Source organism: Choristoneura fumiferana, chromosome 3, assembly GCF_025370935.1.
Source record: "Choristoneura fumiferana chromosome 3, NRCan_CFum_1, whole genome shotgun sequence".
NCBI lineage: Eukaryota > Metazoa > Arthropoda > Insecta > Lepidoptera > Tortricidae > Choristoneura > Choristoneura fumiferana.
In genome coordinates, this window is record NC_133474.1 from 8304199 (window position 1) to 8330947 (window position 26749).

The 26749-nt window shown below is 37.1% G+C and overlaps 3 protein-coding genes across 3 annotated transcripts; 1 reads left to right on the forward strand and 2 right to left on the reverse strand.

Annotated features, from left to right (window-relative positions):
- Positions 1 to 1874: 1874 nt before the first annotated feature.
- On the reverse strand, positions 1875 to 9597 carry LOC141426479 (NHL repeat-containing protein 2). Its single transcript, XM_074085407.1, has 11 exons — positions 9167 to 9597; positions 8883 to 9049; positions 7800 to 7959; positions 6854 to 7032; positions 6329 to 6476; positions 5854 to 6021; positions 5314 to 5472; positions 3873 to 3986; positions 3153 to 3257; positions 2944 to 3053; positions 1875 to 2863 (listed from the first exon to the last, which is right to left on the reverse strand). Exons 1-11 carry the CDS (start codon positions 9321 to 9323, stop codon positions 2051 to 2053), a joined length of 2280 nt encoding a protein of 759 aa, XP_073941508.1. The 5' UTR covers positions 9324 to 9597; the 3' UTR covers positions 1875 to 2050.
- A 241-nt stretch (positions 9598 to 9838) lies between these two features.
- Positions 9839 to 20503, forward strand: Atg4a (Autophagy-related 4a). The gene is made up of 9 exons (XM_074085408.1): positions 9839 to 10087; positions 10167 to 10362; positions 15499 to 15645; positions 15725 to 15804; positions 16431 to 16579; positions 18039 to 18173; positions 18641 to 18739; positions 19142 to 19304; positions 19391 to 20503. Exons 1-9 carry the CDS (start codon positions 9967 to 9969, stop codon positions 19447 to 19449), a joined length of 1149 nt encoding a protein of 382 aa, XP_073941509.1. The 5' UTR covers positions 9839 to 9966; the 3' UTR covers positions 19450 to 20503.
- Positions 20504 to 21652: 1149 nt separating this feature from the next.
- Positions 21653 to 26248, reverse strand: LOC141426482 (protein phosphatase 1L). The gene is made up of 2 exons (XM_074085409.1): positions 25028 to 26248; positions 21653 to 24747 (listed from the first exon to the last, which is right to left on the reverse strand). The coding sequence occupies exons 1-2, from the start codon at positions 26036 to 26038 to the stop codon at positions 24367 to 24369; spliced, it is 1392 nt and encodes a 463-aa protein (XP_073941510.1). The 5' UTR covers positions 26039 to 26248; the 3' UTR covers positions 21653 to 24366.
- Positions 26249 to 26749: the final 501 nt, after the last annotated feature.

The window sequence follows — 26749 nt, forward strand, 5'->3', positions numbered from 1 at the left end:
TTCCCACCATTTTTGTTTGAAATACACTTTCAAAGCGTTGTATCTTTTGATCGCGTGAACTTATATGATTCATTTTTTACAGCTGCAAGGGAATGCAAACCTAACTGTTTTTTTTTATTAATTTCGATTCGATACCTCAATGCGATCTTGAGATAGACAATGATTCGTATGCTACGATGAAATGAAATAAAATCGATCGTAAAATTGTACCATTGTACCCTTTTGCTTTTAACGCACGGAACCCGAAAGAACAAAGATGATGCCGCTCTGTACACGATAGGTGCTATTCATATTAATACTCAGGTGCGGAATTATAGCACTTATACAGCACAGAAAGGTTTTGGCAGACAAGTAACTTAAAAGCTTAACATTTGCCATTCTATGATTCTAAAAGTTTTGTTTCAGCTTTCAATATTGGGTTTAATACCTAACTACAAATGACTGTATTTTCAAATGCTTGACTTTAAATTTAGTTGAACTACCTACCTTATTAATTACGAGTAACTTACTAAGCAAGTACATCTAACGCATTTTTAAGCATCGCGTATTCCGTATACAATGTAGTGAAGAAATGCCAACAAAAAGCTATAAAGTGGTAATTATATTCCGACAATTTGTTGTACCTGGTTGCGTAGAAAACAATGAGACCTACATAACATATAGAAACGTGTTCAAATAATAAACTCGTTTTTTTGTAATTAAATTAAAAGTGATAGTTTTTCGCACGGCCCTTTGGCAGCAATCTGTGTCTATTGTACGAGTAACCCTTATACATTAGGAGTAGATATGTTAAACTAGTGCTTACTACAAAGTAAAATAAAAATGTGGAACACCGCGGGTGCAACTAATTGAAAACTGCTAAATAACGACTTATCTAGACAGTAAGGTCATTGCCCTAATTTCCTGCAGTCACTGATGCAACTAAGATTTGACTTAGGATAGGGTTGCCCCCTGTTTAGGATCTATCTAGAAATATCGTACCAGACATTACTTTTTTGTTTAATTTTGTCTGACTTATAGATTCCGATTTAGGTACATCAAGAATTAAAGAAATGGTGTAACAAACAAATTACTAATGGCGGTTCGATACTTCTAGTTTAGCGTTTGGTATACCAAATATAAATACATGGGAACTTAAATACTTAGCTAGTCAGTACATCTTTTGGCAGAGGGAACTTTTCAGTAGAGTGGACATTTAGGTAGAGCGTATATATATATATTATGATACAGTGGAAAATGTTGATCAAAAGGGCCGCACCGAAGGTATAGAAAGGTAGAATAGAACTGTAATAAAACAAATAATCAACCAGTATTTCATGTTTGGTTGACGGACCATTTGTTTCAATCTGAGAACCCTGCCATATTTAAGCTTTTAAACTCGATAGGCAGCATTAAGTGCGTCGCTTATTAATATCCAGGGTCGACTTTGGATGCGCCGCGCCGTGATTTATATATCGACCTTGGCGTCGGATGCAGCAACTGTTGCTATTGCCATGGGAATAAACTCGGGCCTTGCCACTCGTAGCTTAATTCGCGAACGCAGCGTCGAGCTCGAAACGCAATTTGACAAGTCCTTGTCAGAGGTCAGCCGAGTCGTGCGCTCCGATATCATATTATCCTAATTTACTGAGCGTAATACAACGAATTGATTTTAAATTTCATTGGTTTCGTTTCTGAAAATGTCATGGTTACTTTCCTTCGTTTTGTTGTAAGAGGTGCGTATTTGGAGAACGTAGGAGGCATTCACTATCAATTGCTTTGTTTCTACGATGTTTATTATTTGTCGATACAATATATGTAGTGTAAGTGGGATTTAAAGATTATTTTTATTCAAAAATGTATTATTATTTATTGAAATTCATTAAAAACAACAATAAAAAAATATTTGTTCATGCCAACTTGCATTTGAACAAGTTTATTTCATTTGTAAATAAAAATAAGCAACAACTCTGTTAACTTAGTACTTAAACTTAAAGTTACTATGTAAAACCACTTTAGAGTATTTAGAACTTAAAAATGCGTGCCTAATTAAATTAGAGGTATGATTGCATTAGGAGGTACTTTTTTTAGATTCCGGTTTTTCGCTCGTCCGATTTACCGGGTTCACCTTGCAGGTGATTTTGTAGGACTCCACCATTTTCACAGAATCACGGACCAGTATAGTTGATCTGATAGTGAAGGAATGCGAGAAGCACACGCTGGAGTCGCATAACGCTGTCTGGAAACTCAGGTAGAGGCGATAGTGGGTTTTATCCGTTCTGTGTTTTAGTTTCATTTCGACTCTACCGGGCAGCTTTGTCCCTTTGTGGGGGCATCCGATAAACTCAAAGTCGTCCAAAGTGACATCTTTGTTATTGTCGTCCCGGACGCAAACCAGCCAGTTCTGCGGCGCGCCGGGGGTAAACGAAACGTTTTTAGTGTCCGCATCCAAGTTCACATTGAAGTAAATAATTAAATTGCCGCACTTTCTGTTAACAAACAAATCATTTTTGTAAAGTATTAAGTTCTCAGGCTCCGTGAATTTGTCTTCTGGAAGACGTAATTTGAATTCTTGGCACACGTTTTTCGCTAGATTGAGGAGTTTGATGCTGTGATTGTTGGTGTCTGCTATGTAGAGATACTTTCCATCTGCGCTGACCGACAGCCCTGAGGGTTCGCTGAACTTGGCAGGTTCCGTGGTCTCCATCATAGTCGGAGATAGGGTTGTCACTTTTTGAAGTCCAATGTCGACTTTTTTTATCTTGTGGTTGTAAGAGTCTGCTATGTAGAGTATTTTAGTTGAGTCACAATAAGCGACACCTAGAGGGTGTTGTAACTTTGCCTCCTGTCCGATGTCGTCTACATCTCCGAACGCGAACAAGTTCTGTAACACAAATAAACTATCAAAGCTCTACATTTTGATGTAGTAAAGTCTATAATACAACTATTATCAATTTAACTTACCAATGGATTCCGGTCGCCCCCACACAGTGTAGAAACCTGACCAGTAGAGAGTGCTAATCGCCTGATGGATGAACTCTCGGAATCAGCTATGAACACTTCCGGATTTGAACCTAACAATTACAATCTGTTTTATAAACAGCACTTCGTTATCGAAGACTTCAATTTTTTATTTTATTTTATTACAATAATAATAAAACTTATTGTCTTACCTGTCTTTAAAGTTAGTCCCGAAGGTTGTGCGAAGGCTGCAGTGTTCGGGTAAGCGCTATTCCGAGCAGCTTCCGCTCCTGAGCCAGCAATACAAACGCAGGTACCTAAAACAAACTGAACTTAGTTTCCCCCTTGCGTATAAATTAAAAGTATACAGACAGAGTAGTTCAAGTAGTACACTCGCCATCAAAAGATCGTTCGTAGCTGTGCGATTGACAATACGGTCATGTTCAGTTATTTATAATCATCTACCTTGACAGAATACCTCCAATGTTTATGATAGAGACTATAAAGATCATAAGAAAAACTGGAGGTAGAAGACACCAACGATATGCATCGATTTGACTGCTGTGAGATGTTATCTAAAATTTTGTAAGTCTAAGTAAAACGAGCTTGGGTAATTTTTGAAAAGCTCTGGATATCTTCAGAAAACGGAAAGAAAAGTACAGAAAATTCAGTAACTATAGTAATGCATAATGTTATTGCTATTATAAAATGCAACGTTATAGTAGATAGAAGTATCAAAAACACAAATTTAGCTAACGTTGGCACTATTCAAGTCACAATACGGAGTTTTTTTCCTATATACAGTTTTCCACGGGTTCACTTTATACATTTCTGTCCGTAACCTATTGCATGTTGTATTTCCTTTTTGTACAATAAAGTTTTACTACTACTATCAATGTCTATTTGAACAGGGTATGTAAGAGGCAGGTTACCTTCAGTAAACGTCTTGTATTTCCACCAGATTGTAGTGTCGAGGAAGAGCCCCCAGATTTGGTGAGAGCCGGCGCATGCTACGATGAGCACTCGTCGCTTCTCGTCAAACTTTTCTGTTAATTTTATAAAAAAAAACGACTGTGTTATTTTTTTTTTCGATTTTCAACTGAAGTCACTGTGATTCGAAGCTTGCCGTACAGGTTTGAGCTTGCTTCCTCACTCTTTCGCTTAGATACATTTGTATATGGACAGCTAACACACGTGGACTTAAAGACCTAGGACGACCACTGCAATAAGCCTGACCTGCAAGGCCTGCACGGGCGCAGGCTGAAAACTAGCGCTGCAAGTTTTTTTTTAGCTCTCAGTTTATGCTGAACCTGAGCCGACTGCCACCTTGTGTACTTGATTTTATTTGTGTAGTCGTTTTTTTCTGTTACAATAAATGAGTGTTCTTTCATTATTTTATTTTATTTAATAAGTTTTTCTTAAAAAAGTCGTATTTAATATAGTAGGATTTTTTGAGGTGTCCCGATCTCGTTAACAGCCAACCTTTCGAACAAAGCCATTGTATTCTATTGTGCCCTCAACCGCACTGTCCTCAGTTTAAAATGAACGGAAATATAAAATAAAATAGTTCATTGAAATAACGACTTTATTATCTAGAGCAGAAAGTGCATTTAAAAAAAATACACATTCGCAGATAATACTTTTCCATGAGGCCGCTTGTCTACGACGCATTCAATTTTGAAAAATATTATCTGCCAACAAAGTTTTATTTAAAATTAACTCTCTACTGTAAATAATAAAGTCGTTATTTCAATGAGCTATTTTATCTTATATTTGCGTTCATTTTAAACTGAGGATTATGCACTTGAGGACATAATAGAATACATAGTTTTGTTCGACGGGTGGGATGGTAATGAGATCGGAACATGTCAAAAAATTCCTACTATACGAGTACAATCTTATTTTTTTTCTGTACCTGCATTGTCAATCAATATACGTATGTATACCAAATTGGAAGTCAATCGGACCTCTGCGAATGGGTGAATTGGACTCGTAAGGTTTAGCCTGAATCAACGAACCCATACACTTTTTTTAAATCTTATGTTTGACTTTAAAACACACCAAATGTGACCTTGTGACTATGTCAGCGTCATGGGGAGCCTCAGATACATGTTACACTCTGTCAGGTACCGAAACCTCTCTGTCTCTGAATGCAAAAGCCTGTCTAATGAACTTGTAAATCAAACCCATCTCAAGTAAAATAAAAACCTGTAGGAATACGCTTGATCAAGTCACTTTTCACACAAACAAAACATAATTGCTGGATCCGCCTGAGAATTACGCTATGATGCCCCCTCTCTTTCTTTAATCAGATGATTGATAAATTTTATGGAGGTGTATTGAGTACTAATAGTAGGTATGTGATTGTGTTACCTTTATCTTCGTCCTTGTCTTTGTGTGGTTGCACGGGCGCGCCGGGCGGCGGCGGCGGCGGCGGCAGCGAGGGCCGCACCGACATGTCCATGTCGGGAGTCTTGTACAGCAGCACGTCCCATGGTGACGACAGCGCTTGAAGCCCCATGCATTTGCCACCTGTATGACAATCTTTGTCATTTACCTTCCTGGAGTTACGGCATCATCGTTGTGCCACAGACACAACTTTTTTTATACGCATTTCCTATTTTTAAATGTTTTTATTTTTAAATGCTTATTTTTTTTTGTTACCAATTTTATTTTTAGCGGATATTTAAAGTAGGTACAAAACTTGAGGACTCGGTTTATATCCCCTATCGAAGCAAACACTATGCAAGAATAAATTGTAGTTCAAAACATTCCATTTCTAAAACACGCTTTTATGCTGTTTGATAAATATACCTAGAAACGCTTCGATGCTACTCGACGCTAGATGGCGCTGTCAGTATATTGACTTCAGTGCCATCTAGCGACAAACTGTACAAACAGTGTAAGACTAGCCTAGGTCCTTGTGCTGCGCCTGCTGGCCGCTGCCGGCGAGAACCTCGACGCTGCCCTCGTCCAGATGCAGCGCGCGCAGCGCGTGGTTGTTGGTGTCGCACACGGCCAGCACGCTGCCCAGCAGCCAGCACACGCCCGTAGGGCAGTTGAACAGCGCCTCGCTGCACTCTGTACACACAAAACTATAAATAAAACTTACGGCCCTTTCACACAGACGATATTTTTCGGCGATATTAAGCAAGATCATGGCGAGCATGCAGCAGCCCGCGGCGTGTACAGTCGGCATCCGATATTTCGGAGCGGCCAAGGTGATCAAAAATATCGAAACATAAACTGATGCCTTAATAATACCACCTTGGGCGCTCCGAAATATCTGATGGCGACTGTACGCGGCGACATCGCTGCGATTTATTGACCGCAGATCAAAGGCTAAGCATAGTCCTTAGTAATAATATTATGTAATTAATAAACTTACTCCCATCCTTAAAACCAGGCTCTGGTCCTCCAATAATCCTTAAGATAACTCCAGAACAGTCTGTTATCAACACACGGTGGTTTCCTGAATCAGATATGGCCAGGAACGGCTCTTCTGGACGACCCTTGTAAAAGGGGTTCAAAGCGACCTGAAAATATAATATTAGATAATGTATTTGTAAAGCGAATTGTAAGTTATTTGGTCGCGCTAGCTAACGATGTATCAATTTCGCTAGACGGACCATAATATGTTACTACAACAGAATAATGTGCCATACGAATACTTATAGGTATGTTCCCACTAGTTCCATTGGGAGGGCACTAGTGGGAACACACCTAGTTATAATCCTTCCAAAACTTGATAGTTAGCGTATGCCTTAGTGGCGAGTGGCGCCATCTATTATAACTTTATTATTTAGTAGTACCACAATTCTTGTTGCAAAGTGCGTGGAGTTTTAGGTTGTTTTTTTTTAAATGACAGGCAATTTCCGACCCCTGAAGATGAGGGAAATATGATTGTCAGTACCTTAGTAGGAAATAGCAGCATATCTGGACTTTTGGGCTTCAAGTGTTTGGTTGGGGCTGTTGGTAAGGACGCGTTAGAGATCTTCGAGCCGAAGTGACGCTGTGCAGCCCCAACAAACCAGACGAGCTCATTGCGATGCCCTTCACCGGTGAGCACGAACAACGGCTTGTTGCCAGGCCCTGGAAATGTTTGATAGTTCGTTTTTTTGTTAGTATAAGAGTGGGCTCAGATACTATTAAACCGCAATGTGAATAGGATTACAAGATGGGTCATTACTCGGGCCCTTATTCCATATTACTTTCGTGAACACATTTTTGTAGAAATGGTAGAAGATTCTGTTACAGTTTACAGTTATCTAGTACTCGTAGTAGCACAGAATGTCTAAAATTCCCCATTCGTAAAAAATGTAACCACGAAAATTAGGTGGTTGAAATGCTCGAATAATGATGGGTCATGGATCAGATAACGATCTAGTCACATCGTGGTCTAACATTACTAGAATACAGTCAGTACCAATACCAAATAAGTATGCGTACCTATGTGAAGTTAGCTACGACATTAAAGCATTGCAGTAAACCTTTATACGGCAACGGGAGGTGATAACGTGGAAATCTGCGTGAAACACACTTCTGACCATGGAATAAAAAAAACGAGAGGAAATGTCATCCCGATTTATACAGAAACCAGTGGCGCAGGAAATGCGCAGTCATACATACTTTGAAATCTTGGTGATTATCATTGGTTGTAAAGTACGGTCGCGGAGCACGAAGAATTTCGCGCAATGACATGCACTACTTGTCTCTGTCACTTGCGCGTATATTATATATTTATAATTATATATGTTCTTATGTGTACTGCACCCTAAGGCAGTGTAACATTGCAACATTAGAAAAGAGCATAAAATTTGTACCTTAATTTATTGTAATAAATTAAATTAACAACATACCAAGAATGAGAAGTGTTGGCCAGCATCGTATGCCAAGGGCATCCCACACTGCACTCTCTGCATCATTCACCACCGGGTGGTGGATATCATACCTCTGAACAGCTGACAATATATTTGCGGAATCCTTTTCATTATTGAATTTGGCGCAGTGGACACCAATCTGGATAGTAATAATTGTTAAAAGTAATTATGCATGTATTATGTTATGTTTTAGAATAAGTAAATTATTGACAAAGTGTAAAATTATAATTAAGGCACTATTGCATTAGGTTATAACCTGTACTGTAATGATAGTTGCTTGTGTATGAAAAAAAAATCAGAATAGTTTGCTACAAATAAATGTTTGTAGGTCCACTTCTGATAATTGGGTACTTTATGTTTTCTGGGGTGGCCATATTATAATTTTTTATCGGTAGTAGACTTATATGTAATGTAGCTCACTCCTGTATGTAATTTTTTTTTGTTTTGTCATTTTTTTGTAAAAATAAATTGAAACTTTATTTCGGCAAACCACATGTTTCGTGAGATTAATAGGTTTTGTACCTTGATCTGTTTGATTTAAAACAAAAAGGTTGTATTGACTTGACAGCAATCAGTTCAGCAATCAGCCATACGACGATACATTCGTACACACACACATACGCAAACGGTGATATTTGTCAACTGACAGCTGTCAATACAACCTCTTTTTAGGGTTCTGTAGTCAACTAGGAACCCTTATAGTTTCTTCGTCTGTCTGCCTGTCCGTCCGGGGCTAAGCTCAGTGACCGTTAGTACTAGAAAGCTGTTATTTGGCATGAATATACATACTTAACAGTCACGCCGACAAACACGTACCACCCACCCCACCTCTATATACATATGCCTATGTTTATGACGACCAGATAGCCCAGTCCAGTGGTGAGAGAATCTGAACTATGAAGCTTGAGGTTCCGGTTTTTATGAATTTTGTATATTTAGACTGCTTAGGGCATGAAATAATATGATATGCACGCATCAGCTATAGACTGCCTGTGCATTATAAATAATAATAATAATAAATAGTCTAAATCCAGCATTGTTGACATTACACTGCTAACTTACCACAACCAGCCCACTCTCCACTTTATGTAATTTTTCAATGTATGCAAGATCAGGAAGAACATGGTAGCAATTGATGCAACAGTAGGTCCAGAAATCCAATATGACTATCTTGTCCGAACAATGCTGGGCCAGAGATATCGGTTCAGAGACATTTACCCATTCCAGATCTAAAAAATACAATATGTAAGTAGGAAAATAAAGTAGTGACCTATTATACTACTTCGGCAGTTTCAACAACAAGTTATCTATCAGTCTATTCATCACATATTTGATAGATCACATACTTTTCTTAAAATCTTCAACTGGTGGAACGACGGCCCACACTTTTTTAATATGACTAATGATGAGACTATCCCGGTCTGCTTCTGACCCTGCTGCTTCCATAGCCTCAGTGAGGTCCATGCAGGCTTGGGCGACATAGTCCAAAGGGCTTGACTCCATTGTCAAACTTGTAACTGGAGTAAAAAGGACAACTACCCTTGACCTTCGTTCTGCCTATTCGGTGAGCTGGAAGGAAACGTCTGGAGCTGAAAATCTAGATCTGTAACTGTAATGTTATGAAACGGAAATAGAATATAAACAATAGGTAGGTAAGGTATTCTGTATCTTTCATTTTATAGTAAAGTACTCTGTGCTGTCATTTAAACATCAAACAAAATCAGAATAGTTCGGTCACTGAAAAAAACTTGACTGAACAGATGATCCTAAAACGGTTAATAAAATACCTATACAACAACTTAGTTGTTGAAAAATAATGGTAGATCAATTTTTACACCAACACAAAACTTAAATTATCACAAAAATGTAAAATGTTTTTTTATTTGTTGTCACAGTGTTATTTTTTTAACTAACTAACTAACTCTTTTTATAGTATCTCGAACAAATTAGGCTGCCTCGTGAGTTGTCAGTTTGTTTTTTGTCTTCTCTATCTGTATCTGTGTCCGTATCCGTATCTATCTGTCTGTCTGTCACTTCACTTCTGTCAGTCAGTCAGTGATTGTTTTCGGTGTTGTCGTTTTTTGGTCGTACATCATATTTTGGTGACTTCTGTTTCTTAATTGAACACTGAATATTATGATCCAACATGGATGCTATGTTTGATATTTGTTATTTATCTGCCGATGGAAACAACCCTGAGCCTGACGACATTCCCAAGACAAAGGATTACGTTTGGGTGTTGGGTAAAAAATATAGCGCTATTCAAGGTTCGTATTTATTTCACCTTTGAAGTCACTTTACTGGAAAAATATAGAATGACACAGCGTTGCGTTCTTTGTTTTGCAGATTTGGATCGCATTAGGCGCGATATTACGTCTATATTATGGTGTACGTACAGAAAGGGGTTTGTGTCTATAGGCGACGAAGGCCTTACATCGGATAAGGGTTGGGGCTGCATGCTGCGCTGTGGACAGATGGTACTTGGGGTCGCTCTTATTAGGGTACACTTATCCTCGGACTGGGTGTGGACTCCAGAAACAAGGTAAATTAGTTAATGTATTAACGGTTTTTTTTTTAAAACAACTAGCTTCTACCCTCAGCTTCGCTCGCGTAAACTATTTGATTCTGAAGTTGAAGTAATAATCTGGAATTTTTCTAAATTTCCATGGGAATGTTGGAAGGTGTAATGCCGTCCTCATATTTCTCTATGGACATTATTTGAATTTGGTGATGACATGTTCTACCAATTTGTCTTTCAATTGTAATGTTTTGCTAGATACCAATAAAACTAGTATTTTTACTTCACAAAATGTTTTAATATAATAGCTATATGCTACAGTTCCATCTCTATCAGTGGTAGCAGAGCGTGGTTGTGGCAAATGGAAAATTAGCTACTTTAATAACAAAAAGTGAGTAAACAAAATGGGCTCAAATTTTCGGAGCATAGAACCGTTGACGAAATCGAACTACGATACCTGGTGTCTACAGGCACAGGCAATTCTCATAAGAAACGACTTGTGGGACATCGCTAGTGGCGAAAAAACGTTAGCGGCGACTGCTAATGCTGAAGAAAAGAGTGCTTACTTCAAGGAAGACTTAAAGGCAAGGTCAGAGCTACTGTTGCTTATATCTCCTGCCGAACTCAAGCAAATTAAGAGCTGTAATACGTCTAAGGAGGTATGGGACAAGTTAAAGCAGTCCACCAGAGTTCAGGGCCAGCAAGGAAGGCTACGCTGCTAAAACAGCTGGTTCTGAAGAAAATGACTCCCCAAGAAGACGTAAGAGATCATCTTAATAATTTTCTGGACGTAGTCGGTAAATTAGAAGATATGGATGTCAAAATTCATCCTGAGTTACTGAGCATTATGATGCTTTACAGTTTACCCACAAACTTTGATAGCTTCAGAACAGCTATTGAGTCCAGAGATGTCCTGCCAAGTCCAGAAATCCTAAAGGTCAAAATTATAGAAGAATATGAAGCAAGGAGGCAAGTCGAACCTCAAACTTCAGAGGCATTCTTTGTTAAGCCAAAGAAAAAGGGATTGTTGTGCAAGAATTGCAACAAAAAGGGGCATTTGACAGAAGATTGTTGGTCAAAGAAAAAGCCTAAGGGCAACGTGAACAAAGGTCAAGAACAAAACTATAACACATGTTTGACTACAGAAAATTCGAAAACCAAAGATGGTTCATGGTGTTTAGATAGTGGCTGCACGTCACATATGACAGGAGATAAAAGGCTATTCACCGACCTAATTCCTGCGAACGACACACTGAGATTAGCTTCGGAAAAGCACACTACCGAAGTTAAAGGCAAAGGAAAAGTCGTACTCTACACCAAGAGCTGCAAAAATAATTTACTAGACACACTATACGTACCAGACTTGACAAATAACTTAATGTCAGTTAGTAAAATCACGGATCATGGCTACAAAGTACTATTCGAAAGAAATGAAGCTAAAGTCCTAAAAAATAACAGTGTTGTCTTAAAAGCTAATCGAAAAAATGAATTATATTTTCTTGAACTTGATGAACCGGAAGAGATAGCAAATTTCACGCCTAGAGCTGAAAGCGAAATAATGAAATGGCACAAAAAGCTTGGTCACGTGAATGAGAGAGACCTAAAGCTGATGGTAAGAAACGAAATGATGCGAGGACTTAACTTTAAGGAAAACACGCTTGAGACGTGTGAAACCTGCATCAAAGGAAAAATGACCACATTACCATTCCAAAGCCATGACGAAATATTCTCTACCGAACCGCTACAAATAGTCAGCAGCGATGTATGCGGGCCTTTCGAACATGAATCACTGGGTGGATCAAAGTATTACGTCACATTCATTGATGATTACACTAGATACTGCTGCGTGTACTTCATGAAACAAAAGAGCGAAGTTATCGAGAAATTCAAGGAGTATAAGAACAACGTTGAACTCTTCCATAAGAAGAAAATTCAAAGTCTTCAATCTGACAATGGAGGCGAATACAAATCAAAAGCATTTGACAAATTACTTATGGAAAATGGTATTAGTCGAAGATTATCTGCACCCTACACCCCACAACAAAATGGCTGTAGTGAGAGAAAAAACCGCTCACTCATGGAAAAGGCAAGATGTCTGATGATAGAGTCCAATATACCTGCAAACTTCTGGGCTGAGGCAGTAAATACTGCAAACTATCTTATAAATAGGAGTCCAGCAAGAGCTCCAAAAGGAAGTTCACCCTATGAGAAGTGGGTAGGAAGAATACCATCAGCAAAACACCTACATGTGTTCGGTCATAGAGCGTTTGTACTGAATAAGAACCGAAGAGGGAAACTCTCAGCCAAAGCTGTGGAAGGAGTATTTGTAGGATATGCGAAAAACGCTAAAGGCTTCAGAATATATGTACCGGAGAAGAAAAACATAATCATAAGTAGAGATGTAAAAGTAATCGAAAAGATGCACTATGAAACGAATCCTACTGAGAAATACAAAGATTGTCAACCGGAGAAACTTGAACCTGAAACCGAAAAAATAGAAATAGAAATTACTAATAGAAACTTACCTTTTCAGAATCCTAATCTACCTTCTGACTCCTATGTCCAGCCTGATCAAGAAATGTTCCAGCCTGATCCAGATCCAACTGAATCATCCTCTACAAGTGGCAGACCACAAAGAGAAGTGAGACCACCAGTATGGACAAAGGATTATGAGCTAAATCGATGCGTAACTATGCTTACTACTGAAGAAAGCAATGACAGCTCGTTTCTTACGTTCAAAGAAGCTGTGACAGGCACCGACAAAGAAAATTGGGAGAAGGCGATTCAATCTGAAATGGACTCACTAAAGAAAAATAACACGTGGGTAATAGTTGACAAGTCGGAAGCCAAAGGGCATAAAATTTTGTCTAACAAATGGGTATTTCGAATAAAAGATGACGGAACGTATAAGGCCAGATTAGTCGTAAGAGGCTGCGAACAGAAAGGAAACCTGGATTTCGAAGAAATCTATAGCCCAGTCGTAAGCCAATCTGCCCTAAAGACATTACTAGCCGTTGCCGCATCCAAAAATTATTACTTCATGACGTTTGATGTCAAGACTGCTTTCTTGTATGGGGAACTGACAGATGAAGTTTATATGAAACTACCTGTTGGCTATAATACTGACTGCACTATAACGGAAAAAGTTTGCCGACTGCAGAAGTCACTGTACGGTCTAAAACAAGCTCCGTTTACATGGAACAAAACTTTTACCCGAGCGATGTTTGATTTAGGATTCAAGACAATCAATACCGAAAGATGCGTTTTCGTTAACCAAGACAAATCTATAATCATCGGACTATTCGTCGATGACGGTTTGGTCATAGGAAAAAATAGAAGACAAATCGATGGTTTATTGAAAAAACTTGAAAACAAATTTGAAATGAAAAAGAATGAAAATCCAAGCACCTACCTTGGTATGGAAATAAACAACTCCAAAGAAGGAATAAGGCTGACTCAAAGGAGTTATATCAACGAAATGTTGGAAAAGTATGGTATGCAAAATGCGAAGCCATGTGAGACACCTGCGAGTAACGATGCCAAGTCGATACAGGAAACTGCCCAGGAGAAGGAATATCCCTATAGGGAGGCAGTGGGAAGTTTACTGTACCTGTCTACCAGAACTAGACCAGACATCGCACAAGCGGTAAATCAAGTCAGCCGAAAAGTTGAAAATCCATCTAAAGAAGATGTCACAAAGCTAAAGAGAATATTCAAGTATTTGGTTGGAACCAAAGATAAGGGCATAATCTTTAAGCGAAATAGCCCAATACAGGATATCGATGCTTTCAGCGACTCGGACTATGCTGGTGATCCGCTAACGAGACGAAGCACATCTGGTTCCGTTTTAATGATTGGGAATGCACCAATATCATGGGCATCCAAGAGACAGCCTATAGTGGCATTATCGTCGACCGAAGCCGAGTACATAGCAGCAGCTGACTGCTGCAAAGAGGCATTGTATCTGAAGTCACTGTTGAAAGAAATAACCGATTCAGAAGCAAAGTTAAATCTGCATGTTGATAACCAAAGCTCGATTCAACTGGTGAAATCTGGTTCTTTTAACAAAAGATCGAAACATATTGATGTTCGGTACCATTTTATTCATGAACACTTTGTGAATGGACTGATCAACATCAGCTACTGTCCGACGGAGATACAGCTAGCTGACATTATGACAAAGCCGTTGTCGAGGGTGAAGTTTGCCAGACACTGTGCAAGGCTGATGTGTGGATAGCGCCGTGCCTCAGCCACATGAGTCCACATCAGGAGAAGGTGTTGGAAGGTGTAATGCCGTCCTCATGTTTCTCTATGGACATTATTTGAATTTGGTGATGACATGTTCTACCAATTTGTCTTTCGATTGTAATGTTTTGCTAGATACCAATAAAACTAGTAGTTTTACTTCACAAAATGTTTTAATATAATAGCTATATGCTACAGTTCCATCTCTATCAGGGAATTCTCAAAAACTACATTGTAGTCTTCATTTACATTGCATGAAGAACACTGAACTTATGTAATATTTCATGTCTCTAGACAGAGAAAGAAAGAAAGAAATAGAAAATGTTTATTCAGCATATAACATGGGGACTTACACAAGCAAGTATGGTTTTAGGATTTTATCCCATGCTGTGGGCAGGGCATGCTTTGTGAAATTAACCATGTTGGGCCTCTAGGCATGCAATTTTCTGGGCCCCTTTCAAGCCGTTGGAAGATCATTAGTTCGTTTCAAGTTCCAGTTCAATTGAATGAACTGACAGCCTGTGTCAAAAAAATCAATAATATCAAAATCAAAGCTGTTTATTGCAGGTCACATTACAGGCGTTAGGATGGAAAATTACAAACTAGGTATACATGTGACGATAGGGCATGGCGATACATGTAAACAGAGGGTGCTTATTCTAATTGGAATGTATTTAACATGCATGCAATATCTAATTTCATTGAGAATACAATTTTTCCAATTAAATTGTCACTAAAAAACATTTTCAATTTCATTGGTGCACACGCTGGGCCTCTAATCGAAGGGTTTCCTATTCTGCCTAATGGTTAATCCGCCCTGCCTGTTTTTCTAGACTAAAATTCATAAAAATGTCCAGCATGTAGTGTGAAAGTGAAAGTGTAATAAACACATTGTCTTTTGTTTTTTCTTTGCAGGGACCCCACATATCTGAAAATAGTACAAAGATTTGAAGAAAGGAAACAAGCTCCATATTCGATACATCAAGTGGCACTGATGGGAGCATCAGAAGGCAAGGAAGTAGGCCAGTGGTTTGGACCTAATACTGTGGCACAAGTTTTAAAGTATATTTAGTTTTTCCTTCTTCAGTTTTTGTAACTACCTATTCAAAGACACATTATTATAATTTGTGGTATTTTTTAGAAAATTGGTGGTGTATGATAAATGGAGCTCACTAGCAATACATGTTGCATTAGATAACACAGTTGTTATGGAAGATATATGTAAGTATTTTAAAGTTAAGCTCAAAATATCTATTCAGTTTAGGTCAATTGGGTGGTCACAAGCACTTGAGTATCAAAAAATTCACCACCAGTTTGGAAAAACCTCTGTTGAGAATCCAGCAAAAATCTCAACAAGGTATATTTTTATCAAAAGAGATCTGCTGTTATTTTAATACAATCTTAAATATTTATGACTATGACAGCACACACAAATTTAATTATTAGGTCTAACAGATCTATAACTGTCTTTATAATATAGAAATGTACATTTATATAAAACACTTATCTTATGATGACCTGTATCATAACTAGGGCACTATTTTGCGACTATTATCTCCACAATTAAACATGTATAACATTTAATAACATTCTTGATAGTATGTAGTACTCCAATACAATCCTACTCTCTTGCTATAAAAACTAAAGTTTGCTATGATGTTTTAGCGGTTTTATCTATTGTCTGATTTGTCTGGCAAGCAGAGAATCATGGGGTTCAAGCCAGGACATGCTCCTCTAGATTTTTTTGGATTTTATATGATTTCACTTTTGATGTCAGTATCAGTAGTAAAAAAAGTAAAGTGGCAATCTACAAAGTGGCAATTTATTTTCAAAATTATATTTTTCAGTACAACAATGCATAGTTAAGAATGACAGAGGGGACTCATCGAGCACACCTGATAATGTTGTTGTTACTGACTGGATGCCGTTATTGCTGATTGTGCCGCTCAGACTTGGACTCAGTGAAATAAATCCTGTGTATATTGATGGACTAAAGGTAAGATATATCCGTTTGGAACATAGGTTTAGGATAAGTATAAGTAGGAAAAAAGTGGTCTTTTAGTTAAAACAAATGTCTTTTTGTAAATACATACTTTTTTATAATGACACCACTGAACAGCAATCATGTCAAACAGATAACATACTACCAGGTATTTGGTCCGTACTTAATACATAATCAATATCACATTCTTTTTTATGATTTGTCTCTGAAGAAATCTAAATGGGTGAAGACCAAAAAGTTGCACAGCGTTAAAGCTGCGTTAGCACGTAGTTTTAATTTCCATTGTGACACGAAAATTAATCATGCATTTGTATGGATAATTTTCGTGTCACAATGGAAAAAGTTAATGGAACAAAGAATCTTGCATTTTTTATGGAAGATTCCAAGTTTAGGTATATTTTATACCTATACTTATACCTATACCTATTTAGGTTGCTATTTAAAATAATTCTGGGGGGGGGGGTTTGGACGCTCGATTTTAATTAAAGTTTCTACTTTAACTCTTTGACGCCCACGGTCGGTAAAACACGACAGCTGAAAAAAGTGCCATAGTGGCCCTGTCGGCATTTCGTGGCGCATATGTAACGATTTTATTTCAGAAATTTTTTTTTGTCGGGTTTGGCTGTGACCGTGGCGGCGGCGGCTAAAAGGTTAATGTTGAATGTTTCGCAAACAGATCACTGAATCGAAAAATTGTCTTCACCACACTATAGGATTGGACGAAAAAAACAATCACCCCCACTTAACGCCTAGGGGAGCTTACACAAAAAAAAAATAACTACCATTTTGTCGGCATGGTTGCTACATACAGGGTGGAAAGTTGAGATGGGCAGCAAGGGCACCTACTAGATCCCTTGCTGCTACGCGAAAATGCTCTTAGGAGACCTTTACTAATTTTTGAGTGGTGACAATCGACATTCACAGATTTTTGATAAAATGTACAGTCAGCGAAAAAATCGTCAGATTTGACTTTTTTTTTAATGCCATTCGGTCCCATTTCTATAAAGGATTAAGGATTAAAACACTCTTTGAGACCAACTGAGGTTAGAGTACTAGAACACCCACAAATCAAAGAAAACTTTTTCCATACAGCAGCAGCATTCGCGTAGCAGCAAGGGATCTAGTAGCTGCCCTTGCTGCCCAATCTCGACTTTCCATCCTGTATATACGTGCAAAATTACAGCTTTCTAGCACTGATAGTCTCTGCCTGAGCAAAGCCGCGGACGGACAGACAGTCTGACATGGCGAAACTATAAGGGTTCAGTTTTGTCATTTCGGCTAAGGAACCCTCAAAAGAATAACCTTTAAACTATATTGGAATAATTAAAGAAAAACATAATTTTTGAAAACTTTCGATTAAAAAGTGAAGATTCGAAAATTATACTAACAACTCAAATTACCTACTCTTAATTACCTTGGGTAAGCTTCTCATGTATTTCTGATTGTGTTACAGATATGCTTTCAATCGCCACAGTCTATTGGTGTGATAGGCGGCAAACCCAATCAAGCTCTATACTTGATAGGGTGTGTGGGAGACGAAGTTATATACCTAGACCCACACACCACGCAGCGGTCTGGTTTTGTAGAAGTAAGTGTTTTAATATGTACTTCCTTTTACTTACCTAGTATTTCAGTAATTTGTTGAAAAATGTTGTGTTAAATACTTGTGATTGAAGTCATTGCCGATCCTTGCCGAGTTTCTTGCTGGATTCTTCTCAACAGAGGTTTTTCCAACTGCGTGGGGCGTTAGAGTAACATTTTTTAATGCTTTTATTTTGCAAACTCAACTAAGAAGTTGCTGTAATACTTCTTTTGGCAACAATTTCTTATTATTGAGTAGAAAAAATCTTCAAGACTAATTGACACAATTTACTTGTTAGCACCTTGTAAATGAAAATGGCTATTTGCATTTATGAAATTGAATAACATTCATCTTTAGAGTGGTAATTAAATTTCTTGGTTTTTTACACTTAAAGCCTAATTATAGTATTAAGTATATGATCGATAATTTGTCTTAGGTAGTTTAAGTAAATTAATTTTAATTTACTTTTCCAGAACAAAATGACAGATGATCAAAAAGAGATAGACTGTTCCTATCACTGCAAATATGCTTCTCGCATACCAATACTTGCCATGGACCCTTCAGTTGCTGTTGTATGTATTTATAAATTTTAATTGTATTATTTCACACAACAGAACTTTGAAAAACTGAGCAGACCGTGCATGCTGTGATTTGCGAAATATTAAGGTGTGCGTTGCGTAGCGTAGTAAAGCAGAAGTCATCATAAATTTTATAGGTCAGAGATTATTATTTTAAACTCACTCTGAGAGCATTCGCCTTATCCATACTAATATTAAATGCGAAAGTGTGTGTGTTTGTATGTTTGTCCGTCTTTCACGTCGAAATGGAGCGACCGATCGACGTGGTTTTAATCACTTAGATACTTGATCATCTGGATTATCACAGGATAATATCCCAGAAAATTGTATATTATTAGCAAACGCTTTCGCAGAAAATATGTAGCTGCACATATGATACATAATGTATGTTTTCAGTGCTTCCTGTGTCGCACAAGAAGTGATTTTGATGACCTGTGCAAAACAATACAACAACAACTGATGAAGGAAGCCCAAGCACTTTTTGAAATATGCGAAAAAAGGCCTGCACATTGGGGCCCCAATGCTGACATAGATCTACAAAACACAGGCCTTTTTACTGGTAATAAATTATTTTATTTAATGATACAAGTGTAACATTTTAACTCTTAAAAAAATTAAAAATAACCCTTCTTTAACTTTTTGCAGAATTCGAAGATATTGACAGACAATTTGACGATTCCGATGAAGAATTCGAAATTCTATGAGTGAAGTGCAGTTTAGGTATTAATAAAAAATATTAGATATTGGTAATATAACTAATTCATCACATGAACTTGATATTGCTGCATATTATGTAACTTAGGTCACTAAAGTCATTGCCGTCATAATAAATGTAATACTTTCAAATATTTTTTCGTAATATCGATTTCAGCATTTCTTTTTATATTTTATTAGTAATATAATTTAATGTTATTTGTACCCACGAGGTTTAAAGCAGCGACAGGCGTAAGACTCAATTTTCCGGTGTAGTTATAAAACACTGACCGAAAAACTTTTAATGCATGAACTGACTTTAACAATCAAGGAAGATTTCGTCTCCACAACTATAGGTAGAGTCATTCACGATGACGCGTGCCATGGTTCTTATTACAATGTCATTAATGTCTAATTTTGTCAAAATCACGCGTCTTCGTGGATGGCACTAGGTATATCTCCTCTTCTTGCTATGTTTAGAACAGCAAGATCGTCATTCATGTTCTCTATCACAATGATACTCACGTCACGTCACGTCTTACGTCATACTACGCTCCTTTCTACTCACGAATAATTAATTATGTTATTTTCTAGTCACTTGTTGATGGCATCTGTAGATGACGAGCTAAAATCTATTTTATACTTTACCGACGAAGTAGGTATAGTAAAATAATGTTTTGGGGCACAAAAAAGCTATCCATAATTTTGTTTGATTAATTGGATTATGCTACTGCTTTAAACTCGATAAGCCTATGTGTTTAAGTAGTTTATACATGTATTTTGGATAAACAAAATGCTATAGCCTCGTGATATTAATTTTATTTTTACAAGTATATCTAATATCGCACACATAATTAGAAACCGCATCAAATCAAAATAATATACCATTTTAATTTAGATCTTCCAGAAATGAAATAAAGTTTAATTTTTTTACTTTATGGTTTTTGAATTGATAGGTACATTTTCTAAGCAGGTGTGCGATGTTGATCATATTCATGTTAATTACGTACCTACGTTATTACTTATTTGTCACTGGATATAATAAATAGGATTTTTACGAAGTGATTTTAAGTTTTATTTATTGTTCTGGGCCCAGGTTTTTAATAACTACTAATTTAATATAAATAAAATAAATATCATAGGACACTTGACACCAATTGACCTAGTCCCAAACTAAGCAAAGCTTGTACTATGGACACTAGGCAACGGATAAACATACTTATATAGATAAATACATACTTAAATACATATTAAACATCCAAGACCCGAGAACAAACATTCATATTATTCATACAAATATCTGCCCCGGCCGGGATTCGAACCCGGGACCTACATAGTACATATATACATAGTTACATGTTTTATATGGTTTACTAATGTTTCGGCGAATAACGTTTAACAACCTGTTTCATTTTGCAACTTTTCATTTCCCAACAGTTTAATATTTCTGAAACTCTACCTAAATATTTCAGGATTTTTATAAAACTAACCTAACCTAACCTAAAGGGCTCTACACGATGACCCTGAAATAAATCCTGTAATATTTAGTTTTAGAGTTTGCGAAATGAAAAATTGTGAAATGAAACAGGTTGCCAAACGTTACTTTGCGAAAAGGCAGTACTCGGTTTTATACATACGGTAGGTAAACATTGTGATAAGTTATTCGACTTTATTTTACGCGTATAGAAATTGGACATTTGTATACAGATAAAGTTACATAGCAACTTGACCTTAATACTATTACTTTACTCTGTGCCTTCATGCACAAAATTTCACTCACGCTTTGAGCACTCGCGTATGAGTAGGGTTGTCATACGTCAGAATTTGTCCTGACATGTGAGGATTTTCGACCCTTTGCCAGGATTGCGGCCGGACTTGGCAAGTATCAGGCTTTTTGGCAATGACCTCATTAAATAAAAAAAAAAAAAAACGAAATCAAAATTTGTACCTTACATTTTTACATAAGACATTTATTACAAGTTGAAATTGTCAAAATTTGACATACCTATTCAATGTGTTACAGCGACAAAGTACTACCATGTAGGTACCTACTTCGCTGTGGAATCGTTTTTGCCACGAACTATTATAAGTTTGTTTGATTACTACCATAGATAGCCCATACTTTGAGATATTGACTCGATTTAACATTTGGGGTAATTTTGCAGTAGACAACCTGGATTCGTGGTAGCGTTCGGAAAACAGAATAAAAAAAAGTTTAGTTTTTTAATACATATTTATTAACATACAATACACTTTGGTAGCTCGGTATTGGGTCACTTTATCACTTACTAAAACCCTGAAAAACAACAGATTCATTAATTAAAAAACTTAACAAGCATGCGGCAAGAACAGTCCATTATCATTTGTGACTTAAAAATATAGCAATGCAATGAACAAGTAGGGCCGAACAATTAATCTCATTATTAGCTCTCGTAGGCGTAGGTCTTAAAAAAGGCGGTTATAATAGTACATTACTGTAGAGGCCGGGAAGGAGGGGGTTGCCTACGCTCGGCCGGATAGGGATGCGAGGCCGGCAACCCCAGGTTCCGGCCGAGGCTTGTATAGTGCTTTTCTCAAACATTACATGAAATAAAATAAAAATAAAAAAACAAGAAATGAAGCTGGCGGGACGCTAGTCTAGTCGCCCTGTTGTGTACGCGCGTCGAGCTTCGCGCTGGCTGCTGGCGGTGCTGCTGTGATGTCGCGGAGCGCGCGTTGAAACAAAAGACGGTCGCATTGCCGGCCAGCGGCCTGCAAGGTTGTATGGAATCTCTTTACAGGCCGCTGGAGAGATCGCGCGCACGCAGCTGAGCCACAGCGCCTGCAGCGCGATACTTCTCAGCCTATTATTTGTAACACAACGTCAATATTTCATGTCATGTTTGAGAAAAATGCGTTAAACATCCATTACACAGTAATTAACAACTTCATTGTTCGTACCAGCCATTCTTCAGAATCATTTGGGGAAAATATAAAACGACCTTCTTATGTAATATTTGGTACCTGACGATACACTCACAAACATTCAATACTTTTTGGCACCACATTTCTTTTCACTGAAACGTCGATTCGATTTTTTTCACACTTTTGAATAAGTATTATTTTAGACATACCTACATGGATTTTGGACCCTAACAACATGATCACTTGAAAATTTTCTCATTACATTTATGGCAACAAAAATTGTACTTGTTAGTAGATTATCTGGGCTTAGATACTTAGCTATGTCATTATGCTATCTTCAGAAAAGTATAAATACAAAAATATTTTATAGTAGTATCTATACATTGTATTTTATACAATGTTATTGCACAAATTACGAAATATACAGTTATATACGTATATTACAATGAAATTAATTTTTATTATTATAAAATATTATTAAAGTAGTACTTGCAACCTGTTGAACTTTGAACTTGGACTCGTTACAAACATCGCGCACGCTGCGTGATCGTAATTACTAGATATCATAAACTTCTAATCGTTTGCTATTGACTAACTAGCATTTTTTCCTTGAACATTATCAAACCAAAATCAAGTAAAACCAAAATACATAGTACCGGTAGGTATTTTCAAGTTATTTTAATAAAGACGATTAAAAGTTTACGACATCTCGTTCCTAAGTAGTGACAAACACGAACTTTGACTTGTTTCAAAGTTGTGTGTAGGCCGCTATTTTATTTACCTACAACGTCACCCATCTCCATCACTATACAAAAATATATTAATTACACGTTGTTGTCTGTCGTCACGAGCGTTAAGCCTGTAGGGGACGCACAATTTGTTAACTTCGTCTGCTTCAATACATAGAATGCTACTCTAATTTTACAATCAATATTCAAAGAAATTATGACTAGTGCTAGAAGTTATTTCCACAGCATGTTACGGTCTTTAAATCACATCAAATGCATCATTAATTTTAAAGTAAAGTAATCATAACACAGGACAGGTATGTAAAATTTGATTATTATGATTAAAATGTTTTACAAAATGCAGAAATTTTAAAATACTAATTGAAATTATATCATCGTAAAAACAATAAATAATATGCATGGATTACTGTGTATCAACAGTAATATTATTATTATGATGGTACTTACATTTTAATGAGCTAAAAGAATTTCTTTGCTCACCCGCAACCTTTCATATGTTCTGTTCATTGATATGGACCTCCGCAAAGTAACGCCTGATTCAATAAATTACTTACATTTTAGTTCTGTTTATTTTTTACAATCATTTCAAATGTAATGTTTGTAATAGTAAATACATGTGCAATTCCTAGAGCATAAAAAGCCAACAAATAAAGTATCTGGCCAGATCAGGTAAGTATTAATCTTTAGTAAATCAAAATGTACAATATCTGGGTCAATCACAACCATGCATAAATTCAAAAATTTTGGACAATTTTATATGATATACATTCAACATTAAAAAATATAATCCATTCTTTGTTACAGCAGGATATCTAGTGGACAAAAGTATTTACATGAATATTTACCACATCACAAAATAGTATTATGTATGACAATTATTAGATGATATACCATTTAAAATGCATATATGAGAAAAAATTATGAGGTTGATTAAACACCACATAATTATAGAGTTTAGTAGTTTTAAAAATCTATGTCATTCAAAAATATGGTTCAAATCTGGGGGCACGGCAGTGCCCCCACCAAGTCGAGCAAAACAAAGACACGGCCGTACCACACTTTTCTCGAAGCCATTCAGGCTATTTTCATACATACTTACAAAGTGATTAGGCTTGTTTGATCTCACATTTTCATATTGTGGGCAAGAATAGGAACTTGTCAGAACAAAAAATATTCTACAGTACCAATTTAACCAAGAGTTACTTCATACTTTTAAATCCTCATTTGCCTTGGAGGCGAGCTCAATCTGATATTCAATTAATCTTGCATCAGACATTACACATTAGATGAAGCAATTTTGTTTTCTAAGAAGTTGATCACCAACACTGTTATATTATCTACAGACCCCCTGTAATAAGCCTGGAGTGTCAAACTTTTAGCTCCATAATCAGGTTCATCCAATCTCTCTTTGATAAACTTAACTGCCTCTTCATTAGAAAAAGTGTCCCACAAACCGTCAGATGCTAGAACTATGAACATGGGCTTATGGTCGTTGAGATTGAATGTGAGTATGTCAGGGTCAGCAATTACAAACTTTTTGTCCTTGAGTGGATAGTCTCCCATAGCTCTAGATGTGGCCAGGATGCCTGCAACGCGCCAGACACCATTGAAAGCGATATAACCACCAGCTGCTTCAATTCTTTTTTGCTCCCTTACCTATAAGCAATAACAAAAAGAAAATTATTGCTTTGTTATTTAATTTCCTTGTAAAGAGTTGAATCTTATTTGAATCTACAGAAATAAATAAAATAAAACTTTTAAATTGGCGAATTTTACAATTTAACTCTTTACAATGATGTGAACTTTATCTATTTAAATGCATGATAAACATTTATCTTTTTCTATTTGGGCAAAAATGATCAGAAGCATCTGTTAAAGTTAATGGAACTCAAACAAAACATGGTGTATAACAGAGACAATGAACATGGTATATTACCTGTTGGGGTTTGTGATCAAAGGACACAGGGATAGCATTTCCACGGGAGTCACACATGACACCTCTAGAGTCACCCACATTGGCGACTATCAAGTGGTTGTCTTCCATTATAGCCAAGAGTGCAGTGGTTCCTGCTACATCCATGGAGCGCTTTGCCTCTTCAACTAACAACCTGTCTGCAGCCAGAACCTCATCTGTCAGTAACTTCCCAAAGTTGATCTTTCCTTTATCTAAGTAACTGCTTAACGGTATATTTACACTTTTCATAGGCTTGGTTGGTCTAACTTCTCTAGTAATCATTGGTCTTGCCTTTGAAAGCTGAGCCAGCAATTGTGGGTCAGTGATTTCCTTTTTTGATGTGTCGTCTGCTGTGCTTGCCGATTTTTTGAAGCTAGTTTTTCGTTCAACATTTGTATTACTCTCAGGTTCTTGAGGTTTTTCATCAGCTGCAGTGACTTTAATTGGAGTGGTGGCTGTTTTACCATCTTTGTAATCACTTAGTTCAACTATTTTGTTGTACAGATTTTGTATTAGGTGATCTCTAGCATAGTTTGCAGCAAACTCACCACCATGTCCATCAAATATGGCAAATAGAGAGATACCTGTGCTGTTGATATTTTCATTAATAATAAATCTGTCTTCCATGTGCATTCTTCTTCCTTTGATTGCATAAACTGCACTTAGAGACCCCTTGAGCTCCCAGCTTTGTTTGTCAGCTTCTGAGCCTTCCATGAACTTCATTCGCTGAACAGCATTGATTGGACTCAGAGCTTGTGATAGTCTGCTTAGTAGAGTGCGACTCCATAGTTCAATTGTTTGAAGATACATGAAGAATAATATGATTCCCAGTGTGAAGACGGCGACTTCCGACCGCAACAAATAAAGGCGCACCATTTTCCATAAATAGCTCAACGATGTATCAAACGGAGCACTGCTTGTGAAACGCGTCACAATTTTCATAAAAGAAATATATGTTTGGTGCAAAACTCTATCTTCAAGCTCGTCTTCCATGTCCTTGAAACTAGCGTTCTATTTTGGCGATAAAAGAATTATCACACTTTCGATTTGAACTTTTGTTCAACAAAATTTCACTTTCATTGGTTTGGTACACACACTATACATAACTACATAATTTATTTTCGACTGGAATACGACAAGCAAGAATAGCACGACTGAATGAAGTGAATGAATTTCGAAATCGAAATAATCATAATCGAATTTGAATCGAATCGTATGTTTGACATTGACGCTTATCATTTTTTTCCATTCCACAGAAGGACAAGAACTTACGGCCATACAGCCGCCCTGGCAGTATAGCCTTATATTGGCTAAGTTAGGGCTCAGTAGTTTTTGAAGAGGTGCTAATCATGTGCTAATTATTATTTTTTTGACAGTCATCCTCATAAGGATCGAGGAATTGCAACTGTTTTATTTTTATCTCCTATTATTTATTGGAAATATTTCTTTGTGTTTGAGATGACATTTGCGAGATTTAATTTAATGGTACCTATTAGTAACAGCAGGGCTACTACGAAACTCAAAACTCAAAGTTCGTGTCGTGCGGTCCCTCTCGCTCTCATGACAAGAAAATTTGTACGCGCAATGAGTCATTTACCGACCACGGGCTTCATGACAAGCACATTAAGGTCGAGGGTTTTATTTGGGGGGTTGCAACCAAGGTAGCCTGCATGTTACGACACTGTTTACGAGCAAGTGTGATGA